Source organism: Perca fluviatilis, chromosome 1 (assembly GCF_010015445.1).
Source record: "Perca fluviatilis chromosome 1, GENO_Pfluv_1.0, whole genome shotgun sequence".
Lineage (NCBI taxonomy): Eukaryota > Metazoa > Chordata > Actinopteri > Perciformes > Percidae > Perca > Perca fluviatilis.
Genome location: NC_053112.1, coordinates 34,767,077 through 34,792,872, shown reverse-complemented (window position 1 = coordinate 34,792,872; position 25,796 = coordinate 34,767,077). Strand labels below are relative to the sequence as shown.

Here is a 25,796-nt window from a genome sequence, read left to right as displayed (position 1 = left end):
GTTAAGAACAGACATTTGCATCTGCAAATTAGTAACAGATTATCCTTATCATTTGAATAACTGAACATATGCATTGGGAAGCATTATAAACAGGAAACCGCCAACACTTTTAATCAGTCTACAGTAGGTTTGCAAGGATTTGAAATGTTTCACATAGCATTTGTCTCTTAATACTATCATTTTCTTTTTTAATGGCTTAGAGATAAACTTTTTATTTTTTTATTTTTAAATAGCATGCATTAAGAAACACTAAAAATAAAAAGCAAGTCACGAAACAACAGAACAATATGTCTGCAAAGCATTCATCTACTGGAAAGAAAAGTGATGAGTAAGACCAGGCGAGTACATTTGCAATTTAAATCAACAAACCCCTGACACATTGCTTGTCAACTAGGTCATTGAGTAAAACATGGAACACACAACTAACTGTTTTGCATCTGGTTTGACAGAGAGAAAGAGAGGAAAATAAGCAGGGCAATAGTCATTCTGGACATGTCATGACAACAGTGTTACTTGTTTGTTCAGCTCTGGGAAAAAAAAGTGATTTTGTGACAGATCTTGCAATGTTTCAGTGACAATTTCTAAAGTAATGAAAGCACAAAAGATAGAAGGCCTGGTGTAAATACATTTGTACACGGCACGCTAAGTTTTAGAATCCATAAAATTGCAAACAACGGCTTTTTAACTCAAAGGGACATTTTATTTGCACCACGAGAAAAGAGCTTCTGCAATAAGTAAATGTACTTTAAATATTTACAGCACTTGCACACATAACAAATCCTAAACATGTCGTCTGTAATTCAATTCTCCCGTCAGTCCCAGTGCACTTTGTGAAAAATAGAGGACTAGATGTTGCTCAAAAGTTTCTTTTTTCTTTCAGCAAAAATAAAAAGGTAGGAAAAAGAGCACAAGCATTTGATTCCAAACCGTCTGTTTAAACCATATGCATTAGATCATTGGCTGCACAGATGTGTTAAGTGTTAATTCTTTTCCATCATCATTTTGGGGCTCTCAGTTTTCATGCAAACAGGTGTCCCAAAACTCAGGCTGCTAAGTTGTGTTCATCACAGAACCCCCTCACCCTTCACAGCCACTAGTGATAGCATTTCTTTTCTGGTTGCACCAATGCAACATATCAGCTGATAAATTCCATCTGCCACAGCAAAATTACTAAAATCTGGCCTTATTCAAAGCCTACACAAGGCCATACATATGCCTTTCACGTTACTACACAGAACATAACTAGAACTGCTGAGATAAGGTATACTTGCCTCAAACTGAAAGCTTAAACACTTATTTTGCACTTTGACCATGCACTCTGGTAGAAAAGCTGGCAGTCAGTCCATGTAGTCAAAGTCTTCAGGAATCCCAAAGGCTTTATTAATGTGGCTGTCATCAAAAGAGAACTTCTTCTTTGTCCATGACTTTATGGCGAAAACATTGTCTGAAAACAGAAATCAAAATCTTTGTTTAACTAGCCAAAATACACTAATGCACATGCCCCTCCAGTGTTATATATTATAGATAGCAAAGTCAGTCTGGGATTATGAAAATATTTTGGTTATTTTGGCTGGAGATTTAATTATTACTTTCTGAACACAGAACCTTTTATTCACTAGTGACTATGTCCCACATCTGAAGATAATTTGGGCAACTAAGGTGAATCTGGTCATAGGTCTTAACAAGAGTGGAGGCTTACTATGACACAGCTCCAATGTGCAATGCAAGTGCACCAGTATTTTTTGCATAAAAATCTTGCTAAGTGGTAGGTAGAGGTAGGTAAGTAGAACTGTGCGTGAGATGGAATATTAGTGTCAAGAAATGTCCCCGATTGTGGCCGGGTTAGCTCATGGTAGAGCGGGCGCAGGTTCAACTCCGACATGCGGCCCTTTGCTGCATGTCATTCCCCTCTCTCTCCCCTTTCATGTCTTCATCTGTCCTGTGAAAATAAAAGGTCTAAAAATGCCCCCAAAAAATTATCTTTAAAAAAAAGAAATGTTCCTGATTGAGACATAAAATTGCATTTCTTGGCAACTTCCCTCAAATATTAAGTAGAGGTGGAAAATTTGCTAAATCTTACTATTATAGGCCTTCCGTTTTTGACTGACTTGGCCAATGAATAAGCTTAACTCAAATTTTTGCTAATTCTTTGATTCAATTAATATGTATGATGAATGCATGTAATCACCACAGTCTATTTGCATTTCACTCTTACTTAAAGGCACTCTGTTGACTGCAGTATAAACTGTAAAATATTTCTTGAATTTACCTTGATAGTGAAAATGAATGCGTGTGAAATATAGAATCTGAAAATACCTTTTTGTATACAAAAGTCATAAAAGTGTAGAATTTCAACACAAATACAAAAAGTACATAACCAATACACAATTAATCTGATTGTACTTCATTCACGTATCGGCTTATTAATTCTACAAATAGCCAAGATAACCATGGCTGTAATCAGAAATTACAATTACTTTCTATTGCAGTTTATTTTACAATCTGTGATTAGAAGGAAAGTTTTTAGAAGTGATATACAAGACAAGCTGAAAACTGTGGATGTGTCACCCATTTAAAGAGTAAATCAAATAGCTTTCTGTAGAGTAATGCCTGTCTTATCAAAAGCTTAAGTGATTAAGTGTGTCCGGGCTTGTGAGTGAGCTTTTATGTGTGGGTGTGTCTCAGTGTGACAAGGCTACAGGTAAAAGCTGCACAACATCATTTTTGAAAAGTAAGATCTGCTTTCACAGAACAAGTTTCAGCCACAGGCAATTCAATATATTAAGTGGGGTTGTTACTGAACCCTGCAGGAGTCTGTTGTTAGAAGCTGAAATAATGCCAGCTAGTGCATGTGAAAATGCAAGAAAGTAAAAAAAAAAAAATAGCTGATTGGCAGAACTGACAAAATTGTGCTTTTAGATGTAATAGGATAGCTGTTAACATTACAGCTTGTACCGGTAGTACTGTGAGGAAACATTTTATGCATTAGTTTAGAAGTGTCCATCCCAGATGAGGGGAGTACAAGTCATGGAAGAGGCAGATATGACTCATGAGTATAATTATATGGAAGTAAAGCAAAAATGGGCCAACGAAAACTGACAACGCAACTTTGTTGACCAGTTACAGGCGATGTTGACCCTAAAGAGTCAAAACACTGCAGGTCCAGCTGGTTACCATGATGCCCTAAAGTCAGCTGTCTCCAAGGTTACCACTTAGGTCAATTAATGCACACAGAGAGTCTAAGTCTTGACTGCACAGAGATTACATGCTGACCACAAAGTGCTCTTACAGCTTGAGTGATAGACTTGCCACAGTTATTTGTGTACTGAATATTTAGATGCAACTTTCTGCAGTAACTGTATTATTGATCTGGACTAAGGCTGCAACTAATGACTAGAGCTGAGAGGATCCTTAATTAATTTAGCAAATCGACAAAAAATGGTTTTGGTTGTAGGAATGTTTTTCACAAAAAGACACTGCAACACTGTGTCGAATATAACCATTTCAGGTCAAAACATTAGTATTGTGCCACAATTTAAGTATCTGGGAATTATTATGGATTCTAATCTTTCTTTCAAAGTACATGTTAAGAAAGTGTGCAATAGGATCAAGTTCAGCCTAGCCATGCACTAACTTGTAATGCTGCTAAATTATTTATGGATGCCATGACTTATGTCACATATAACATATTGTCTGACAAGCTGGGGACAAACTAACAGCTCGTCACTAAAGCCACTAGCAACTCTTTACAAGAAAAGTTTTGGACCAGAAGCCTAACCATTCACATCATTGTATTATCCTAAATAACTGGGAAGATGTCATCAAATACAAAAACGTCTGTCCGGTCTACAAAATTCTGCATAACACCGCTCCTCCTCCTTTTAACTCATTCATAATCCAATAACAGTAACAGCAGCAGTCAGATCACCAGAAGCACCACATGAGGGGACCTAATTCCATTTATGAAAAGCACATTTGGTCAATTATAATATTCTGTTACGCCAATACAAAACTGGAATTCACTGCCCACCAATTTCAAAGATATACATACATATTCCACCTTTACAACTAGAGGTGTGAATCTTCACTGATCTCCCGATTCGATTACAATTATCACGTCAGCGATTCAATTCGATATCTCGATGCATCACGATGCGTCAAATAAATCTTTCTATTAAAGCCACGTAGGATATTTAATTCATAGCTTTTCAAAAACAAAACATTCTGCAGTGCTCTAATACTAAATAAATTGGATACATAAAACTACAGCACTGAGCACATGGCACTTCCTGAATGTGCAAAACATAACAGAATATGTAAACAGAAATGTTGTTAGGTCTACATTAAATTGTAAACAGAAATAATCGATTATGAGCCTGCCGATTATCGATGCAGCATCGTCCATGTCCACGATTCGATGCATCGATTATTTGATTAATTTCAACACCTCTATTTACAACACACCTTAAAACATGGCTGTCCTACAACTATAATTGCACACATTTATCAGTCTGATGTGATGTGTGTTTGATGCGACAGTCATTGTTGCTGCCATTCCATCTCTGCTGCCTGCCTCCATGTTATGTCTTGTATGAGCTTTCATTGTGAATTCTGTGACTATTCTCCTTTGCCTTGTCTCCTTTGAATTGTTTTTACGGCATGAACTACTTTAATGCCATTGCCATCATCTGTGCTTGCTTGTTTATGTGCCACTTGTTTGTATGTATTAATCACTTTTGCTTAGGCCTGCTTTCATTATACATGTAATGTAATTTATTTTAATTTGCTGCTATTTTAGGATGCCTATTGTCAGCTGGCCTGGGACTACAGCTGAAAATTAGCCACAGAGGCTAAAGCTGCTCCTTTTACTGTGCAGTTAATTAAAGGGAACTGTCCACGGCATTATAAACTAATAAACTAAAAGAACTTAAATGACTAACCGATTATCAAAATACTGTAGTTGGCGATTCTTTTTCTGTTGATCAACTAATTAATTCACATTCAACACATTTTTGCATCTCGATTCCAGACTTATTGAATATGTATATATTAAAAAGATTAGATGACTCACCTGTCCATCTGGAAACAGCTTCTTTTGCTACAACATTTGACTTTCCTGCAAAACAAAGATTTGTGATCAGTTTGAATACACGCAATCAATTAAAATGTTCAGGGTTTGAGACATCAGCTCAGATCTGTGATTAAAACTTAAAGACACCCACTGAACAGCAAAGCCATTTCAAAACCGTAAAATTAGAAGTTTTGCTTAATTATTATTAATAACAAAGATAAGAGAAACAGAACATCATTGTCCTTTTTTGTTGCAAATCCATACCGCATGTGTATGTTTTCTGACCCATGCTTATAAGCAAGACTTGCATACTGTGCAAATGTAAAATAGGCCAAACAAATAGATGCCTAATGTGAAAGCCGAGATGACAGAGAGGGAAATGTTTTCTGCAACAAATATACTGCAAGTCTATTAAATAAAAACAAAACTGCCCCAAAACACTGAACACAAGACAGAAAACATAATGGGAAAGTGGACAAAAATGAAGGTCAGCAGCAAACAATATCCTTTATGGAGGAAAGTGTGGTCAGCAATGTCATGTTTGGATAGCTACAGCCATACTGTATGAACAAGAGGGGGTTTACTATAAAATTCAAGTGGACAGTTTAGCCTACACCTTCCCTGCAGCTGTGGATAAAGTCCATCTAGAAATCCGGCACAGAACACAACAGAGCTCTAACTGGATTGCTCTCAAGTTTAAAGTGACATAAAACCAGATTCTAAAACAACAGCAGATAACATCTAACATTAGGTTGCCAGGCACCTGGAATAACCGGTTTATAAAATAACTACTAACTATAAACAGACCCTTATTTGGCTGCTGTGCTAAGACTGGGCTGTGGCATCCTAAAATCCAGCCAATAGGAGCTGTTTTAGGCCAGGCTTAATTTACAGCAGGTTTGGCTGATTCCCGCCTGACTTGTCCTTTGGGAAAATCAGAAGAGCGAACTGGCCCAAAGACTTGATCACTGGCAATGTCATTGACTGTCAGCAACAGTCATTTTGGCGTTTTATTGAGAATGAAAACAAGCATATATCTACATTTGATATCAACAAAAAGAAATAGCAGCGGCAAATGGGAGGGACTGAATTGAATAACTTCTGACTCACGAAGCTGTAAATGAGCCTGCGTTAGACGAGATGACAAATAAAAAAAAAAATCTGTTGTCCCTTATTAATATATACAACATAATAAATATCATGCACAAAACAGTACACATGGACCTATAAATGATGCCACAGTGCAACACATGGTAGTTTCGCTACAATCTTACGTAGGGTTGGGTACCGAAACTCGGTGCCAATAGGGAACCGGTGCCGACGTAAACGGTAGTAACGAGACCGAATAAGAACGAAAGTTTCGGTGCCTCATTTCGGTGCTTGACTTTACACTACACCTGACAGCATGTAACGTTAGCCTACCTTTAGCTAGCAGCTGGATTAAACACCGGTAAAATCCTGACAGCTAATGTTAAACAGTGTAGTGTGACTGTATTTCACTGTGGAGGACTTCAACAGCGGGATGTAACAGTCTGCTCTGCAGCGCAGCAGCAGTTGCCGTTGTCCCAATTCATAGATATACAGTATGTTTATATGGTCGGAATTAAACAACACAGACGGTGCGTTCACTTGCAGCTGCCGTTGTCGGAATTAAACAACACAGACGGTGCGTCACCCTTGCAGCTGCCGTTGGCCGGTCGTTAAACAACACAGACGGTGCATTCACTTAAAACAGGTAGCCTCGTGGTGCATTCACAGTAATTGTAAAATACCCTTTTCCCATCTGGGGTTCAACAGCAATTTACTGGTGAAATAAGTTATTGTTATTGTTATAGTTATTACATTATTATTAAATCTTTAATTTTGACCATGGCCTTAGCCATAAACAAGTCACTGACTGTTGTTTACTACCCTTATTTTTTTTCTTCTTCTTTTTTTTAAAACTTTATTGAAAAGTACCGGTTCAGGCACCGGCACCGTTTTAAAAGTATCGATTTAGTACCAGAATCGAAAAAAAACCAAACGATACCCAACCCTAATCATACGTAACAAAAGGAAGTATAAGAAAGGAAAGATAATCTCAAAAATTGTTTTTCTTTGGTAAACAAGTAATTTAAGAATTCGAAATAATTCCAAAACCATCAATACATGCGTTTACTGTTGTGGTTTCCCCTCAATATAATTGTAAATAAGATATGTACAGTACCTTTTTGTTTTCATGACTATTTACATTGTAGATTCTCACTGAAGGCATCAAAACTATGAATGAACACATATGGAATTATGTACTTAACAAAAAAGTGTGAAATAACTGAAAACATGTCTTATATTTTAGATTCTTCAAAGTAGCCAGCCTTTGCTTTTTTATTAATAAGGGAAAAAATTCCACTAATTAACCCTGACAAAGCACACCTGTGAAGTGAAAACCATTTCAGGTGACTATCTCATGAAGCTCATTGAGAGAACACCAAGGGTTTGCAGAGCTATCAAAAAAAGTAAAGGGTGGCTACTTTGAGGAATCTAAAATATAAGACGTGTTTTCAGTTATTTCACACTTTTGTGTTAAGTACATAATTCCATATGTGTTCATTTATAGTTTTGATGCCTTCAGTGAGAATCTACAATGTAAATAGTCATGAAAATAAAGGAAACACATTGAATGAGAAGGTGTGTCCAAACTTTTGGCCTGTACTGTAAATTCATGTCCAACTTTTAAACTCTGCCTGCTCATATATTGTCATACCTGCCATGCATATGCCTGTGGCTGTGATTTCTTTGAGGCGTTTTTTTAACCCCATTTTGACCTGACAAATCCAACATCAATCAAATATTTGTCCACCACCACTAATATTTACAGTGGTAATTACAGTGAACATGTTTCACTGTGCTTCTAATAGTTTTGTCTGATCAAATATGAGGAGTAATACTTGACACACTGACTACAATCCACAAATGTATTCCAATTTTGGTTTCATTTGGATTTGCTCAAATGTTTGGTTTGTCCAACAGTGTACCAAAGGCAAAGCTTTTAGATAGTAATGCACATATTTACCTTGGAGTATATTTCTAACTAATATTGTTGAGTGTTTATTATCCGTATTATAAAATTATTATTTATCATTCTAAATCCCATTCCTAAAAACAAAAGGCATTAATGGTTAAAATGTATGTGTCGTAATTTTGCAGCAGTGTCTCAACCAGTGGTGGAAGAAGTACTCCGATCCTTTACTTAAAAGTAGTAATACTAAGGCTGCAACTAATGATTATTTTCATTGTCAATTAACCTGTCAATTTTTTCTTGATTAAACGATTAGTTGTTTGGTCTACAAAAGGTAAAAAAATGGGGGGAAATGTCTATGTGTTTCCCAAAGCCCAAGATGACAGCCTCAGGTGTCTTGTTTTGTCCACTACTCAAAGATATTCAGTTTACTGTCATAGAGAAGTGAAGAAACCAGAAAATATTCACATTTAAGAAGCAGGAATCAGAGAATATTGACTTTTTCTTCATTAAAAAAAATGACTCAAACCAATTAATCAATTATCAAAATAGTTTGCGATTAATTTAATAGTTGACAACTAATCAATAAATGTTTGCAGCTCTAAGTCTAAATGTACTTTGAGCCCTTTCACCCCTGGTCTTAACAGACATTTGCTTTAAAGATGCTCTCTGAACCTCTGAATGAGAATCACATGTGCATGAACAAGTCTGAGCCCATTCTGCAAGTTCAGTCCAAGCCCCCTCAGCAGTAGATCTAACATAATGTCATACACTCTGTGCATCTTGATTGCTCTCAGAGCACAAATCAAGTTTCACTGGGGGGAGATGGCTATCTGTATCAAAGCTGTGCCTGTGTGCATGTGGTGTAGTTTAAAAAAGAGGAAATAATACCTGTAGGCAAGTCGAGACACAGTGATGAATGTGAAAACAAAGCGAAAGAGAAAGCTTATCCTTTCTCTTTCTCACTAACTAATGGGTGTGTCTATTAAATGTGTCTGTATTAATGATCTGTAGTACATAGTATAACTTCAACTATCATACACATGCAAGTTGAAGCATAACAAACAGAGAGAGAGAGTGCATTAACTTACTATGGCGACAGAGGTCAGTTAATAAATAGGAAGGCTTTGGATCCCACATAAACCCCCTGGAAATGATGATAATCATCTAATATGTTTGCTCCATCAGCAAACAAGATCATATGACCAGTATAGCTTAACATTTAATACTTTAATGTGTTCTACTTAAATGTTTTATCTGCATTTCAATAGGAAAAAAGTTTTTATTTCTATTTGTAAAGCTGCAGAAAAAGAAAACCAAACTTTCCTAGGGTTAGGATTGGGAATCCAACAGCTGTTGCAGTGATTAAGCCTGGCAATAAGTTTATCACAGGCCCCAGAGGCTGAGTTTCTGCAGAGGGGCTAGCAATGTGATCATGAAGTCATTTCTCTGGGACCCAAATAAAATTAAAATTAAAAGCATGTGACGGCATTTGGGATTTTAGCTTGTTGTGGCACTAAGCTAATAAAATTTTTTTGGGGGTATTTTTACATATCTACCATACAGCGTAGAGAATATTTAGTCGCTACACATGGGGCTGCAGCTGTAGTAAAACAAATCAGATCCCTTTGCCTTATATTCTTTTCTGAGTTACTTAAACTCTGCCTTAATCTAAATTCACTTTCCATTTACACTAGTAGACTATAACCTAGGTTTCAACTTATTTAAAAAAAAAAAATAAAAAATGTCTGATTTGGACTGCAATTACATTAGTCAGGAATTATTGGCCTGCATGTCCTTGTGATTATCAGTAAAAGAGTCCATATTTGTGTCATGTTGGAGCGGAAAAAAACCTGCAGACATGTGTCCAGACTAAATACATGCTTGATGTAACATTGGGAGGTGCAGGTAAACAGACCATATATTTTTTATGACACGACACATGTCACATGTGTACATAAGGTAACACACCCCCTTTACCGCAGGTCAGCGGTAACATGAACTCAAGGCTGTATAGGATTTTTGTAACACTAATAATAACTGTGTGCATTGTGTGGACATACTATAGAGTACACTATAGAGTGTCAATAAGTCATGACCAGTGGCCTTGCCTTAGCCATTTGAAAAGCTTTTAACTCCAAAACCCTTTGAGCTTAGAGGTTACACAAATCATTTAGACCGTCATTACATCTGACATGCACGTCTTAAGATCAGACAAGAAAAATGTCTTTGTTTCAGCAGGAAGGTTCACACCTACCCTCTTGCATCAACATGTAACCAGTTTGTGGTTCACGCCTAAAACTGACATGAGACTGTGTCTCGCATGCATCTTGAGTGACCACTCGTGGCAATTTTCACTTCCTCGTTCACATTAGAATTTAACAGTGAGAAACTGTGACCCTGCTGCTAAACAGACATCACACACGTTTGTTCTCAGCAGTACGGTTAGAGACGAGGACTCCTGTGACCAGTAACTACCTGCACCACAAAATCACGCCCCCAAGTTGTGTGACACAGACAAACACACTGTATTCCACTGTGTTTGGGAGGATTTGCATTCATACAGTCAGCTATACTACATATGGATGTAGTCATATGTGTCCCTGGTCACCATTTAACTTGTCTAAAGCAATAAAATCACCAGCATGTCTTTAATGCACCTTATTTAGAGCTGTCTAAACATCCAAGACAACATTCAGTGAAATGTGTGAGGAGGGAATTTGAGGGTGTAAAGTATTTTTCTATTTTTAAAGTAGTTTTTAAGTCCTCCCCCCCCATCCTGCTTATGTTTTTTTTTAGCACTACGAGTAGGTGATTTTGATTGGTGGCCAAGTTCTAAGGTTATTGGAAGTGGTTTGTCATGGTATCATTTTTTATTAATGTTCCTAGAGTCTGTCTGTGTTGAATGATTGATGAGTTGAATACTTCAACAGTCTGCAAACTGTACCAAGGTCTTATTTTTATCACTCCTTTGTTTGGCAAATTGTGGGAGGCAGTGCTGAAATAGTCATTATTGGGTGTGAAACCACTTATTCATGGTAGTATGAGTCATATAGACACTCCTCAAGTGGTTTGTTTGTTGGACGTTGCCCTAGTCTCTTTTCGATAAGAGATCCTAACTGGATGCAAAAATAGCGCCACCTGTGCCCTGATGAGCCAGCTCACGTTGGAATCCAGTCTACATTTTTCTCTTTGGCATCATTTTTTTAGAGAAGAAAAAACTAAACTATATAATCTAATAAACTAGTCGCTAACTACAAGCTTACTGTCAGATTATTCTATCAATTGTCAAAACCTTACACAAAATACTTGTTATATAATTCATAAAAGCTTTTAAATACAGTGGCAACAATTAATTCAACATTGTTAGACATGCACAAGACAAATCAGCAAATCAACAAACTCCTTGTAATTTGCCCAAATCCACTTTGTACTCGAGGTGCTTTTTCGCTGCATTGCCAACGCATGACACACTCGGCTGCTCAGTGACCATGGAAGCTTTTCTGCAATGTAATGCAATCCAATACAGCCGCAATAAATATCACCTTTGTTAATATTGTAGGAAAAATATTGAATATAATTTAATCTTCAACAACTTCATACATCAACAGCTCAAAATGACCACAGAGTTTCATCACCACCACTCTGACATAGTCTCAACCATTTGGACATTTAAAGTTTCACAGAGAGAGTTGATGATACTGGATTTTGTTACATTTTACAGGGGTTAGGGTTAGGGGGTTCTTGTCATGTTGCATCTGTACTCACTCATCTCCTCAACGACTTCTGGGTCACATTCCCTGTACTTGTCCAACTCGGCCTGCAGCTGAGTTCGCTCCTCTTTTAGAGCCTGCAGCTCCTTCAGCAGAGAGCTTCTCTCCTTCTGCACACGGACAGAGATTGATTTTATAAGTCTGATTAACATGGCTTTGTCGATTTATTTTTTATCACTTCTCATTCAAAATAGATGTTTTTTTCTGTACAAAGTGTGGAAGCATATGAAAATATCCTTACTGTATCTTCACGTCCTACTTTCGCTTTTTCAACCGCTTTCTCTGCGGACACTTTCCGCTGCTTTGCTTCAGAAATCTGTCAGGTAAAACAGTCTAACATTAGCCATATTCAACACCAAACTGCTGCCAAGAAAACATAGACAATAGAGATTTCCTGTACTCCACCATACAAATCAACACTACTGTTCTTGACATACTTGTTTGAAGTTATACGTGGGGAAGCCGTTACTGAGTACAACCAATGATCACCGACAAGGCAACAAATCAACACCAGTTAGCACATCTTCTAACCGAGAGAAGACGCCAACTGTTATGTATACACCCTTAAAATCTAAATTGCTAATGACTGCTCACCGGTGCATTAGAGACCAATGGTCTATTGACATGAATACCAATTACAGTGCTGTAAAGCATATTAATTTGGCTGAAATAAAAAGGAAGCTGTGTTGTAATTTGTAAATTACACTTCCAACTTTTTCATACAGACTCAAAGTCAAGTTTATTTCATCCATAAAAATGGAAATTACAGTGCTCACACCCGCCTAATACAATACAATATAATACAATACAATACATAAATACAATACAACATTTATAAAAATGTACGTTTAAAGTGCTTGTTGTGCTGTCTGATAGACTGAGGTATAAAAGAGAGAGCATACCGCTTAGTTCGTGTCACAGGAGGCCTTAGCCTACCGCTACGTTCCATAACTCTACCAGTCAGATTATCATGAAGAGGGTGACCCGGTTCCCTCGTTATTTTCTGTGTCATCTTTGCCAGACGCTCATCATATACTTGATCCACTGTATTTAACTCTCCTACCATTTTTCCAGCCCTTTTAGTCACTCTATCAATCCTGGCCTTCTCGGTTATCCCAGCATTCCCCCCCCCAACCCACCACACAATAGCTCCAAACACTACATATCACTGACATAAAAAAACATTCTCACCACATCTGTATTCACCTTGAAGGACTGCAACTTCCTCATACAGTATACCCGTGGACTTAATTTTTTCATCAGTAAGTCAACATGATCTGACCATGTTAACCTATCATTAAAAACAATGCCCAAATAATTGTATGTGTTCACTCTTTCTATTACTGAACCTTTAATTTCCACTGCCTCAGTTGTCATCTTATTTCTCCTGTAATCAATTACTAATTCTTTAGTTTTCTTAACATTGAGTTCTAGGAAATGAGTATCACAAAAATCAACAAAAGCTTTTATCTCATTATGATAGTGACTATGGTCATCATTTTCAATGAACCCAATGAGCGCTGTGTCGTCAGCAAATTTAACAACTTGACAGCTTGCCTGCTGTGGACGGTAGTCTGCAGTGTAAATGGTAAAAAAGGAAGGGTGATAAAACAGTTCCCTGAGGTGAACCTGTGTTTGTCATGATCTTGTTTGACTTAACTTTTGAGTTTAGCTTAACAAACAAACCTGTTCTCTAAGAAATTTAGAATAAAAGAAGTAAAAACACCTGGAACCTTCATCATTAAAAGCTTATTTACAATGATGTGTGGTTGTATCGTATTGAATGCTGAGCTAAAATCATAATACAGAATTCTCACACACCGTCCCCCTGCATCCAAGTGAGCATAAACACTATCCAATTTACAGACAATAGCATCCTCTGCCCCTCTCCCTTTCTGATAAGCAAATTGGCAGGGGTCAAGATAATTCTCTACATGAGGCTTCAGACTATTTAACACAATTCTCTCACATACCTTCATAGCTATGGAGGTTAGAGCCACTGGTCTTAGATCATTCATACACTCAACAGTTTTCTTTTTAGGTACTGGTATAATGCAAGATTGTTTCCATAAATCCGGTAACACTTTATAAGAGAAACAATAATTAAAAATACTTGAAAAAAAGCTTGCTAATTGAAAAGCACAGCCTTTTAATACTTTTGGAGATAGTCCATCTGGACCTGCTGCTTTGGTAGCTTTCAGCCTCATAAACTCTATAGAGCCAACAGGCCGACAGTCATAACATTAAGCATACACATTTACATCGCTGTGTTAACAGATAAGACCTGTATATTGTAATGCATATGGTAGAATCACACGTCATTATGTGGTGACAGATTGCTGCTCTACATCATTTGACTTCTGTCGCAGAAATCTGGTGGCCATCATTCTCTGAGGAGTCGCCACCCTCACACCATCTGTCTGCCATGCAACAGGAGAGGGAAGTGGGACGCAACAGACACCCAGAAATCCAAAGACGAGTTACTGTTAGTGCAGTGTGACAACACATCTCTCACAAAAGCCACCAAGACTGTGCAACATGGGAGATTTCCGATTCTCACTTATGAATAGGGCTCATTATTTTGTTTTGTTTTTGTATTCGGGAATTCAATAATTAAACCACCACCACTTCCCATTTTTCTCTTTGCCTTGTTATTAACAGAAGCGCTTTCTGGGCCGTGCTCGTCATATGCTGACCTCATTTATTGTAAACTATAGTGTGCAGTGTCTTCCAGAAAACACAACCTTTGGTGAAAAAAAAATATGAAAATCTATCTTCTCCTTTCACAAAAATATAGGTATTTTTAATAGAAAAATCCATTATCAGCTCTGGAGAGATGCTGTACATCACAGTGTCTGTGCTGTATAGAGCAAAGTGTTCTGTATTCATTGGGTTTTGTTAAGTAGCACCTGCAGCTTTTGAGATATGAGGTCGTTTTCAGACTAAAACGGAGTGTCCTCACCTGACTTTGCAGCTCCTCCAGTTTTTTCTTGCGAGCGTGCAGGGCTTTGCTGGGAAAGGCCCAGTAGTAGTTGGACGTACCCACTCTTTCACAGTCCACCATGTTGTCATCCACCAGGCTCTGCAGCACGTCCTTCACAGACATGGGAGCTTAAAGCAGCAGAGAGAGAGGAAAGAACACCACCGACATCAAAAAGGTCAAAAACCCTCCATTTTCTATTACTGCACTGCCTTCTTAGCAGTTGATGCCATGTGTGGATTATTGATTGTGGAGTAGAGGTATGATTGCTACAAGCGTAGAACATATCAATAATGATGTGAAAATGTATCTGATGTTCGGTATAACATTGCATTCTACTGAGGATTTAAAAAAAAGCACAAGTCAGCATCAGGTCTCATTTTTACTGTTGGCAAGGCATACCACTCACATGTTCACACAACTAAACCCACACATCTGCAGCCTCTGTGTCTGTTGTATGCTTATCTGAGAGAACATTGCATGAGAGGATGTAATGGAGCAGGAGTTCCATCTTGAACAGTGTCAGCGGTGAAATGTGATACTCCCACACATTTGCTCAGCCGGTCCACTGTAAAACTGAAAGAGCGTATCTGCTCAGGGCTGAGCTGTGCTGAGTCCTGAGAGGACGTTGAACAGCAGCGGAAAAAAATAAAAGGATTGAAAATTAAAAACACTCTGGATGGATCAACCAAACTCTGTGTGTGCATGACTTCAGGGCTGTCTTTTCCAGTCCGTTGTCTTGTTTCTGTTCACGTGATTCAAATAGATTTTTGCCCATTTTCAACTTCAAACTATTCTGCCTTTTAATTTAACCAGTATACCACGCTTTTTTTTTTCAGTTTAGCTGAGATCACTCCCTTGGCCCCTTTTCTCACATGCTCTCCCCTACAGGAAAACTTGCCCATAATGCAGATCTCTTGTTGCCCCCGCCCCCCCCCCCATCACTCAGTAACTTTATCATGCCCAAGTAAGGGGGACCAAAACATGTGCTTTTAATCACAGCAACACAATCCAGTTTCTCCAGATTAATGTTATGTCGATTCTAAAACAAAATCCCTCTTCAGTTCACCCAAACATACACAACACAGCTTTGTTCCTCTGCAGCACTTAAACATCCCAGTTTGTATTTTAAATATTCCCTCGATACTCATAATGTTGGGCTCCGTGTTGACATTAAGAGAATGTGTTTTATTTAAAACCAAAAGCTTCCAACAATACTCTGCACTATGAGATTGCTGCCATTGCTGGGGCTGGCTAGAATACAGTTAAGATGGCAACAACTAGACCTGGTTGCCATGGTCACGTTGCAAGCATGTCACCACAATGTTTTCACGAATGCAAGAGGGTGCAATGCCTGTTGATACTGACTGAATGGTCTTTGGAAATAAACTGATGGTATTTTACGTAAAAGCGCACTAAATCATCTGCTGGTCTCACTAACATTGATGCCTATGTTTATAAGTCCTGAATGATTTAGGCTATGTTTAGACGGAAACGATCTGAAGAGAAAACGCAAGTGCATATGGTGACGCAAAAGTGTGTGAAATGCGATCCACCAAGTCTGCGCGCCTGCAAAGTAGGGCTGCCCAATTAATCGAATTTTAATCACAATCACGATTTTGGCTTCCCACGATCAAATTTGCGTGATCGAGCGATATTTAAAATGCGTCATTCCCTTCATAGAACAGTTTTTGCAAAGCCAATCTAGCGCTCCATAAACCACTGTCTGATCACTTGTCTCCATGAGCCAATCAGAGCTGTTCCCTGCCTGCGCCGCGCAGCTTAGTTTCTAGATGTAGACAGTCACAGAGGACGGAGTAACGTGAGGAAAATTCCACAACAGGTAGCAGTCGGTCATCATAAGCCGGTCACAATGTTTACCAGTTTACCAGTAAACGCAACGTTTTGTCCCGTCTGTGTTGTTTTTCAGACAACAGCAGCGACCAGTGCTAGTTTGTGTCTTTTAGCTCATAGCTTTAGCAGCAGACTGTTGGATGTCCTGCTGTTGGAATCCTACAGTGAAATACAGACACACTACACTGTTTAGCAGTCAGCTACTGTGGCTAACGGTAGCCTAACGTTACCTGCTGTGTAACGTGTTATTAGTGTTTACTAGCGTGACATTCAGCGATGTTTATGTTGCCTCTAACGTGGGTTTCGGAGCATCAGAGCCGCAACGCAGACATGTAAGTGGCAGCGTAATGAGCCACAGAAACTGCGGTAGCTATTTCGTCCGGTAGATACCAGGCACCACATGCCGCTAATCGTGAACAGAAAATTGCGTTGCCTGTATCTTTCACGGCAAACATGCATGTGTGGAAAGCGGTCGCACAACAGCTGAAATGGCATACTCCTTCACAGTATCCTTCAATAAAGGAGGAATGTAGCACAATATGGATGTATTAGTAGGAATGTAGCACAATATGGATGTAAAAGCAGTTATAATTATATAATTATGTGACAATAAAATTAGTTTTGACTAAAATCAACAAATAATCGTGATAATTAATCGTGATCTCAATATTGATCAAAATAATCGTGATTATCATTTTGGCCATAATCGTGCAGCCCTACTGCGAAGAACCTTCGTTCTACTACTCTCCCTCTCCTCTCCCTAGTAGCACGAAGCGAACAACAAAAGCTGATAATTTTGTCTGGACTGACGAGGAGGTGGAGTTATTGCTCTAAACAATGCACACACAGACACGCGACACAAACACGGCACACACACACACACACAGTGCACACACACGATTTTACCCTTTAGACGGGAATGCGACAGTGGAGCGTTTTTGAGATTTCCACTCTGGAAGGTGGTTTCACTTTTTTGCGTTTTTAAAAAGGTCCCATGGCATGAAAATTTCACTTTATGACATTAACATTTTTAACATTAATATGCGTTCCCCCAGCCTGCCTATGGTCCCCCAGTGGCTAGAAATGGTGATAGGTGTAAACCGAGCCCTGGGTATCCTGCTCTGCCTTTGAGAAAATGAAAGCTCAGATGGGCCGATCTGGAATCTTGCTCCTTATGAGGTCATAAGGAGCAAGGTTACCTCCCCTTTCTCTGCTTTGCCCGCCCAGAGAATTTGGCCCACCCATGAGAGAGAGACATCATGGCTTTCAAACGAGCAAAGTGGCCACACCCCCACCTTCCACCTTGCCCCCCCCCCTCTCCTCAATAGCTACAGACACAGAAATGGCACATCCTAAGGAAAGCTCATTGTGGGACTGGCTCTAGTGGCTGTAATTCTGCACCAAGGCTGAATTTTGGGAAACAGACTTCAGATACAGTATTAGGGGACCACTAAGGCCTATATAAAAGCATCCAAAGAGCACCATGTCATGGGACCTTTAAGCCCCAGGAATGCCGTCACCATCTAAACAAAAGGCACAGCTAATAAAATATTTTGTGGTTTTCACCCGCGAGCGTATTCGTGTAAACAGGGGCTTAATTTAGTGCCTGTTTTGTATTATGAACTAAATATACTGTTGTAAAAGTGCAACCCTTTCAGATGAAAGTGCATGTTTAACTAAAGTGTGAAGTATGCAACAATAAATAGTTCTGTTCACTGTCGATTACCATAAAAATATCTGCTGCTTGACATACAAGGTCAGTGTGGTTAATGGGCATAACTGCAACTGCAAACAAAAGTAAAACATGACAAATGTTTAAAATGTTAGTGCATTATGTTTCCCCTTTGGAAATCACAGTGTCTAGTGTTCAGACTCAGCTCCCACATTATTTTTCTTTACCAAAAATAGAGTGACGTGACATCTCACACCAGCTGGACACCATTTTAAAAATCTCTACTAAAACGGTTGATCATTACTCACTTATTCCCTTTGTCTTAGGAGCGATCTTCTCAATGTCTTTCAGCTGAAACACATCTTTCTACAAAGAGAATGAGGGAACACATACAAGGAAAAACATTTGTTTTTATCATTTTATCATACAAAAAGGAACTATTTACCATCTAAATCAGAGATCTTCAACAGGGGGTCCGGGACCCCTAGGGGGTCCTCAGAGTCACTGCAGACTCCAAATTATTGTTAATTTTTGAAAGTTTTTTCAGAAATTAAAATGTCTTAACAAGAATCCAATATATTATTAGCAAATATAAATCCAATCTGCTTACTGGCCTATCAGAGTAAGGTAGTCATTAAGGTAGCCAATATATATACACACACACAACACATGTAGTAGGGGGTCCCTGCTCCATCTCTCTTTCAGTTAAGGGTCCTTGGTTTAAAAAACGTTGAAGACCCCTGATCTAAATCATCTATCTCAGTCTGTATCAGAATCTAGTTTTTGGCTGCACTTTATTCAAGCTTTTTGGAAATGAAAAAAACTGATATATTCATGGATTACAGTCGTCATTGTTTTATTATAAACAGTAACTCTGCCTTTCCAGGTATTTCTTGTCATAGTTTACCTATTTTGGGCAGCCAAAAACAAAAACATTATTTCTATACTTGTTTTTGCCTAATTTTATCTCATTGTAGTGCTGAAATGTTCCATGCACAGCACTTTTAAACTTTGTTTTACTACCAGTATATTATTAACTAATCAAAATAACTTACTTTGCAAGGACTTAAACTGTGATTTTTTTTTGTTTAGCGTCAGAAAAAGAATTATTTTAAGCATTTAAAAAAAAAGATCTCTTTCTAAATTTTCATTTTATTGGCTAATATGACTTTGTTGGGCCAGTTTAATTACAAATAGCATATATGTGTGCAGATGATATGTATGTGTATCAAAGAGAAAGAAAACCACATGACCAAGTGATGATTTTCTTTAAAGAACAACCTGTTCCTTATCTGTTGCAGGTTTTAAAATTACAACACAAAACTTTCTCAGTATCACTCAGAGTGTCAAGTCATTACAGTCAGGTCCATTTATGGTTTGGTAGGTAGTTTGTATGTTAGCTTTTGTCTCCTTCACATAAAGTGGGCAGCCTTAATCAAAATTAGCGACATTAAGAATAATACTCAGATTGCATTAAAGAAAATGAAACACATAACAAAACTGGCTAGTAAGTAAAGTGATTAGCTTTGAAATACATTGTAGTCTAAATTATATTGATAGTCACAATGATTTTATTTTATTTGATTGATTATATTTGATTTATATATAATATATACCAATGTTTCACATAGTTGTGGGCATAACAGTGCTGTCTATACCTTTTGTCCAGCTTTGTTGTCCTTATTCTTAGCTGTTATGTCAATTTCTGTGCAAGTACATTGAGCAATGAAAATACGGAGTCAAGCCATTAAAGCTGACTCTGATTCCTACTTTAAACCGTTATGTGGCCATCTGCAATTGGAGAACTCACCGTTTCAAAGAAAATCTCCATCATGCGAGTTCTCTTCTCTTCCAAACTTAGTCCTTTCTTCTTTGACTGTAACAGATAGTTTAATGTAACATAAGGCCTGGATACTTTTAGTAACAGCCACTAATATGCCACTATATTACACAGCAATATAGGCTATAATTGCTACCTGTGGGGCTCTTTGCTTCTACGTCAGTGTTGTTGTAGTACAGCTTCCGGTCACCAGGCAACAATGTTCTCAGTGATTTACATGGCTTGCTGCTCCATTTGAGTAGCTATGTCTAGCTTTTATTATTTTTCACCTTTCCTCCGGTGTGTTCCTGTATTAATATGTCCTCAATTATGAGGACGTAACGATAGAGCTAATTAACGTTAGCTATGCTACATAATGTTAATAGGTCATGAAACGTAGTACGACGGTCCTAAATAAGAGTAACATACACATACATGATGGGTAACATATTGTTAAGTGTAATGCTAGCTAGCTAAGTCATTGTAATAACTTGGTGACGTAGCTAGCTAGCTAACTGCCGGGATTGTTATCGTTTGCTGGGAGCTAGCTAGCTTGGAAATGCTAGCTAGCTTGTAACGTTACGTATCTTTAAACGTCGGTCTTGTCTGAAGCACTATCACATCATCATAAAGATGAACATCCGCTTACCATTTTATTATGTTGGCTGTACCAGCAACGTCCACTAACATTAAGGTTGTGCTTTACAATGTGTTATAGCTATAACGCTGAGGTTATGTTTATAATCCAAATAAGTAAGAAATCGTCCAAATTTCCCGCGGAAGGCTGTGACGGGGGTTCTGCTGCCTTCATAGCTCCTCGTAAACTCCAAATTACCACGGTCCCGTGCGGAGTATTGGGATGTAAGTTATTAGCAAACTGTTGATAGGAAGTGTGCTTAGTTTATTTATTTTTAAAAGCTACTAGGCACATCGATTTATGGTGCAAAGTCACGTCTCAGCGTACCGCAGAAAAACGGTCATGTTTGCCGGTTTTGGGTCGTAAGGGTCTTCTTTGCTCGCTTCAGTCATGATTATTTCCGACAACAAGTGAAGGCAGCATTACTTTAACGGGGAGGAGCGATGTTGTTGGACGACTTCTCGTGATTTCTGATGCTGCGTTCCAGACAGTTTTTAACGCGTAAGTTACGACTTCAAGTCACGACTCACGAGTTGGTAGCATTCCAGGCAAAGTCACCACAAACCCTTCTACCTAGCGGCTACCTAACGTTGACGTTAGCTATCTAGGTTACTTTACGTTGCCTATTTATGTCTATTAATTTCTACTTATCACTGTTAATAAACGGCGTCTGTACAGCATCAACGAGGTCGCCATTGTTGTTTATGTGTGTGTGACGTCAAAAACTGTAACTGGGAGTACAACGATCTGGTACGAGTTCACGGATAGTATGTTACGGGTTTGACTGCCGTTCCAGGGCACTTTCACTGGTAGACGGTTGTGAAAACACGAGTTACGGGTTGCCTGGAACGCAGCATGACTCCCTCTGCTGTCTAACAAAATACATTGTTTAAATAGGGACAGGAATGTATAATAAAAAAGGCCCTAATTGTCAAAATATTAACTACCGGTATTAATTTCTGTAGGTCTGCGGTCAACGACAACGACATGAGTGACAGTGTGCTGTGCAGATTTGCAGTCTTTGGTTATCACCAATCATATTGAAAACACTGATTGATAAGTGGAGGGAGAATTAAAATAGGCTACCTGCAAACCTTAACAGATTTTTAGAATAATGAACATGCAAATTGCATTTATGACATACTAGTGTCAGTCTTCAAACGAATAGATACTATATATAAAAAAAAAAAAAAGTTATCAGCTATAAGCTACTAACAAATGCCCCTTATAATGACACCACAAAATCAATTACAGAACACAGTATTCTTTCCTATGGGCACTTTAATTCCAGTTGGCATTACAAATATAAACAAGAAAATGGAAAACAAATAATTTATAAGGATTGTGTAAAAAATGGATTACTAAACTCAAATGCAAGTACTGAAAACTATGTGCTTGAGGACAAATAAATTGTGAAGGCGTTATAATAGGAGCACAGTGCTTTTTTTTTTTTACAACACACACCTCAATTGTTGGAACTACATATTTCATCTTTGAGGATAACAAAATCGGTCTTTTTACTAAAATACAACTTATTACTTCTACAGATTTCTGAAAAACATGGTATAGGCAAAGAGCACATGGTAAGGAGTGAAGGTGATCACAGCTCTGCGTCTGATGTTTGATTAAACCTGCATTGCAACTTGAACAAACGTTTTCACTGATGCGTCTAAAAACTGAGTTTATTTTTCACTATTTTTGCTATTTAATCAAACTTCTGCAAAAAAAAAAGTTTGCAAATAATCACAGCAGATTTGTAGGTGAACATTGAGTGGCTTTTGTTTGGTACCTTAATTGATCACAACGCACTCACACAATCACACTTGTCTTGCACACACACAAACTGTTTTTGTAAAAAACAATTAAGCAGAAGTTATCAGCATACTTTAACAACTGTGTGCGTGTATGTGTGTGTGTGTGTGTTTCAATTTAAAGCGATACAAATTACATTGACTAGTCATTTTTACATAGAGATAGTATTGTGTTTGATACAGTGCTTCCATTCATAGTTTAGTTTGGTGGTATTGTTAAGTGTCAGCTTGAAACATTTATATATAGTGCACAGTAGCTTTTCTGGTGTTTAACAGTAAAAACAGCATGCACAGAGATGCCTAATCATGCTCTAAAACACCCTGCAGCTAGGTAGGTGGAATATTTTTCCGTTATAGTGAACAGGCAAAATGTGAGGACTCCGAGCACTTAACAGGAAGCTGCAGTCACTGGAACTATAAATAGAAATCCCATTATTTTTCAGGCGACTAAGAAGTCTTTACTTCAATTTCAATCTAACTTAACAGTGTCCAACCAGTATTTTAGGAACAAGTGCAATACAATTATTTTTTTTCTCCAGTTTTTCTGCCATATCACAGCAAATCAAAAGAAGTTTAACATATGTACAATGCTTAAGTTTTCCTTTTCAAATCAGTGTAATTAAGATGGAATGTGAACAAGGTTACGAAGGACCCCTAAAAGCACCAATCAGCAGCAGCCTGTCCAGTCCGTGAATATCGTAGATCCTCTCACTTCAATTCAAACCACAAGTCATTCTCTCTGTAGTTTCTTCAGTTTAGGAGGTCAGACAGGATGCCACAGTCACACAGATGGCACAATGACCGCATGATTCAAGGAATGAATGGGTGAGTACAAATCTGTCAGTCGCTCCCAACTAATGAGTGCATGTGTGGGGTGTGTGTGTGTATATACACTGTACAGTTTTGTGCATTGAGAGATAATGGCTACTGCAGGTAGCGGTAGATTTTGAAGCAGTGGTTGCCAGAATCTGCAACCACAACATGTCCGTCAGAGGTGAGAGCCAGTCCCTGTGGGCCGTACAGCGGGTCTGCTGATGTGTTGATGTAGGACAGGAACGAACCGCTGCCATCAAACACCTGAGAGAGAGAGAGAGAGAGAGAGAAGAAAAAAAAAAAAAAAAAAAAAAAAAAAAAAAAAAAAAAAAAAAAAAAAAAAAAAAAAAAAAAAAAAAAAAAGAGAGAGAGAGAGAGAGAGAATAAAGTCCTTGTTCTGTTTATATTTGAATTTGCGTATATTTGCGTTGTCTCGTTGAGTATAGTGTGGCAAGGCAATGTTAGGAAAGCCAAATAATTGACATATACTGAAATCCTGTCTAAACTTTAAATGCAGCAGGGGTAAACGTCTGCTTCTGCCTGTATTTTTTTCTTTTAACTGACCTGTATCCTGCTGTTGCCCCAGTCTGCTACTATGATGTTTCCATTGACATCCACTGCCACTCCAGTGGGGGCGTTGAACTGGCCGTTGCCCTCGCCGTTGGAACCAAACTTCAGCAAGAATTCTCCCTCTGTGTTGAACACCTACAATGTTTTTTTTCAAAGGGGGTAATCGCATGGAGACAATAATCTTAACCAGTGAGCCATTGTTTGCCAACTCAGTAATCAATATCTAAATGCATCAACTAAAGAACAGTTTAGAAGGGGAAAAACTAGACTTTGCAATAGAGGAGAAAAAGTCAGTAGTGTAGTCTACGTGACACACTGGTATACGCAGTATACCCACTAAGAAAGCTCCAGGATTTCCATACACCCACTTAAAAATGCCCAATGACACGCAACAACATACTTTCCATTATATTTTTGATATATTTTGAATTGTCATCTGTGTTTTTCTTCTTCGCATAGGCTAAATAAAGGTATTTCCACCGTAAATTGGTGCATAAAAGTGCATCCGAATACAGGAAATTAAGTCTTTGCTCAAAACTTCCCTGGGAGAGGACACCCAGACCCCCCCACTATGATATGCCCCCCCTCCCCCAAAGGCAGATTCTGGCCAATATACAGTACAGTATACCCACTACAATATATTAGACTACACCACTGTAAAAAGTATATCATACAAACAAACAAGTCATCATTTCTAGTACTAAAATCTGGACTAGTCATCATTATTTTATAATATTAGACTTTGTATACATGTAATACACTTCCACCGGTCTGATATTGCACATACCTTGACTGAGTGGTTGTGGAAATCTGTCACAATTATTTCATTGTTGTTGTTGACAGCCGCAAAGTGAGGCCCTTAAGAAAACAGACAACAAAGTCTCAGAAATGTGCCGTTTATCAAAATCAAACTTAGAAATAGACAAATGTGGGTTTTTTTAGAGGACATGCAAATGAATAAGTAGCCAAATGAATTTAATGACAAAACAAGATTGTTCAAACTTATTTATACCATGTTCAGTGGTGCTACATGCTGTTTTGGGGACAATAATTTGAGTAAATAATGTAATGACCATTTAGGGCTATCCTATGTTCTTTTTTTTTTTTTATCAGTGAGAAATGATGTGTCTTCTGGCTCCTGTCTAATCTATTTATTTAAAAAAAAAAAAAACAACAACTCCGAAGTCAAAAGGATGATGGGATCTTTATGGTTCCTGGTTTGGCATTCGTCTTCATTCCACATGCAGGTGTGAGCTGGTCGGAGAAAGACTGTAAGGGGGGCAGTGCACATATTACCATTGAGTGTACCTGCAAACTGCCTGTCACCGTTGCCACGGTTCCCAAACTTGGTGACCAGCTTGCCGTTGATCTGGAAGATGAAGACGCAGCAGGCCTTGTTGTCGACCACGATGATGTGGCCGTTCCTGTCCACCGACACGCCTTTAGGGCCCATCAGCTTCCCCGAGCCAATCTTGTTCTGGAGAAGTCGCGGATTTGACATTTCTGTTAGAAGTTTCTAATCGCATAGTTCATGATAGTGAACTTGAGGGAGTATGGTCAGAGTAAATGGATATGTATATTAACACCAGTTTGTTTCACATATAGTTAAGAGTGAGTGTTTGTCTGGCATAAAGCCTGATCTATGCTTCTGTGTTAAATCTACGGCGTAGCTACGTACGTAGGTACGTGGAGACACGGACCCTATGCCGGACCCTAATGCAAAACTCTAATATGGCGGTGAGAGGTGCACAGTTAAGATCAAACATAGTTAATTTGCTCTTCTAACAGTCTTAGTATC

The 25,796-nt window shown here is 38.3% G+C and overlaps 2 protein-coding genes across 12 annotated transcripts in view; both read right to left on the bottom strand.

Annotated features, from left to right (window-relative positions):
* Positions 1 to 173: 173 nt before the first annotated feature.
* mnd1 (meiotic nuclear divisions 1 homolog (S. cerevisiae)) lies at positions 174 to 21,301 on the bottom strand. Of its 4 annotated transcripts, none has more exons than XM_039798565.1 (9): positions 20,817 to 21,138; positions 20,325 to 20,517; positions 20,159 to 20,224; positions 18,657 to 18,714; positions 14,805 to 14,953; positions 12,084 to 12,158; positions 11,838 to 11,952; positions 5,072 to 5,116; positions 174 to 1,444 (listed from the first exon to the last, which is right to left on the bottom strand). In XM_039798565.1, exons 3-9 carry the CDS (start codon positions 20,180 to 20,182, stop codon positions 1,338 to 1,340), a joined length of 573 nt encoding a protein of 190 aa, XP_039654499.1. In that variant the 5' UTR covers positions 20,183 to 20,224; positions 20,325 to 20,517; positions 20,817 to 21,138; the 3' UTR covers positions 174 to 1,337. The 4 variants fall into 4 exon arrangements, with proteins under 4 accessions (XP_039654499.1, XP_039654511.1, XP_039654493.1 ...); XM_039798577.1 differs by having other exon boundaries at positions 20,325 to 20,490; XM_039798559.1 differs by having other exon boundaries at positions 20,325 to 20,475.
* Positions 21,302 to 22,245: 944 nt separating this feature from the next.
* Positions 22,246 to 25,796, bottom strand: part of trim2a (tripartite motif containing 2a) — a 41,532-nt gene continuing 37,981 nt past the window's right edge. For 7 of the 8 annotated variants that reach the window (XM_039798505.1, XM_039798485.1, XM_039798495.1 and 4 more), the window contains 4 exons: positions 25,295 to 25,475; positions 24,786 to 24,856; positions 23,993 to 24,133; positions 22,246 to 23,692 (listed from right to left, as the gene is read on the bottom strand). In XM_039798505.1, coding sequence (XP_039654439.1) covers positions 23,540 to 23,692; positions 23,993 to 24,133; positions 24,786 to 24,856; positions 25,295 to 25,475 — 546 coding nt within the window. In that variant the 3' untranslated portion in view covers positions 22,246 to 23,539. The remainder of the gene's footprint in view (positions 23,693 to 23,992; positions 24,134 to 24,785; positions 24,857 to 25,294; positions 25,476 to 25,796) is intronic. The other variant, XM_039798537.1, reaches the window with a different exon arrangement.

Coding starts and splice junctions, on each gene's coding strand:
- mnd1 (XM_039798550.1), bottom strand. Junction 18,715..20,158: donor TGGAGATTTTCTTTGAAACG/GTGAGTTCTCCA, acceptor TTCTCTTTGTAG/AAAGATGTGTTTCAGCTGAA. Junction 5,117..11,837: donor AGAAGTCGTTGAGGAGATGA/GTGAGTACAGAT, acceptor TTTGTTTTGCAG/GAAAGTCAAATGTTGTAGCA.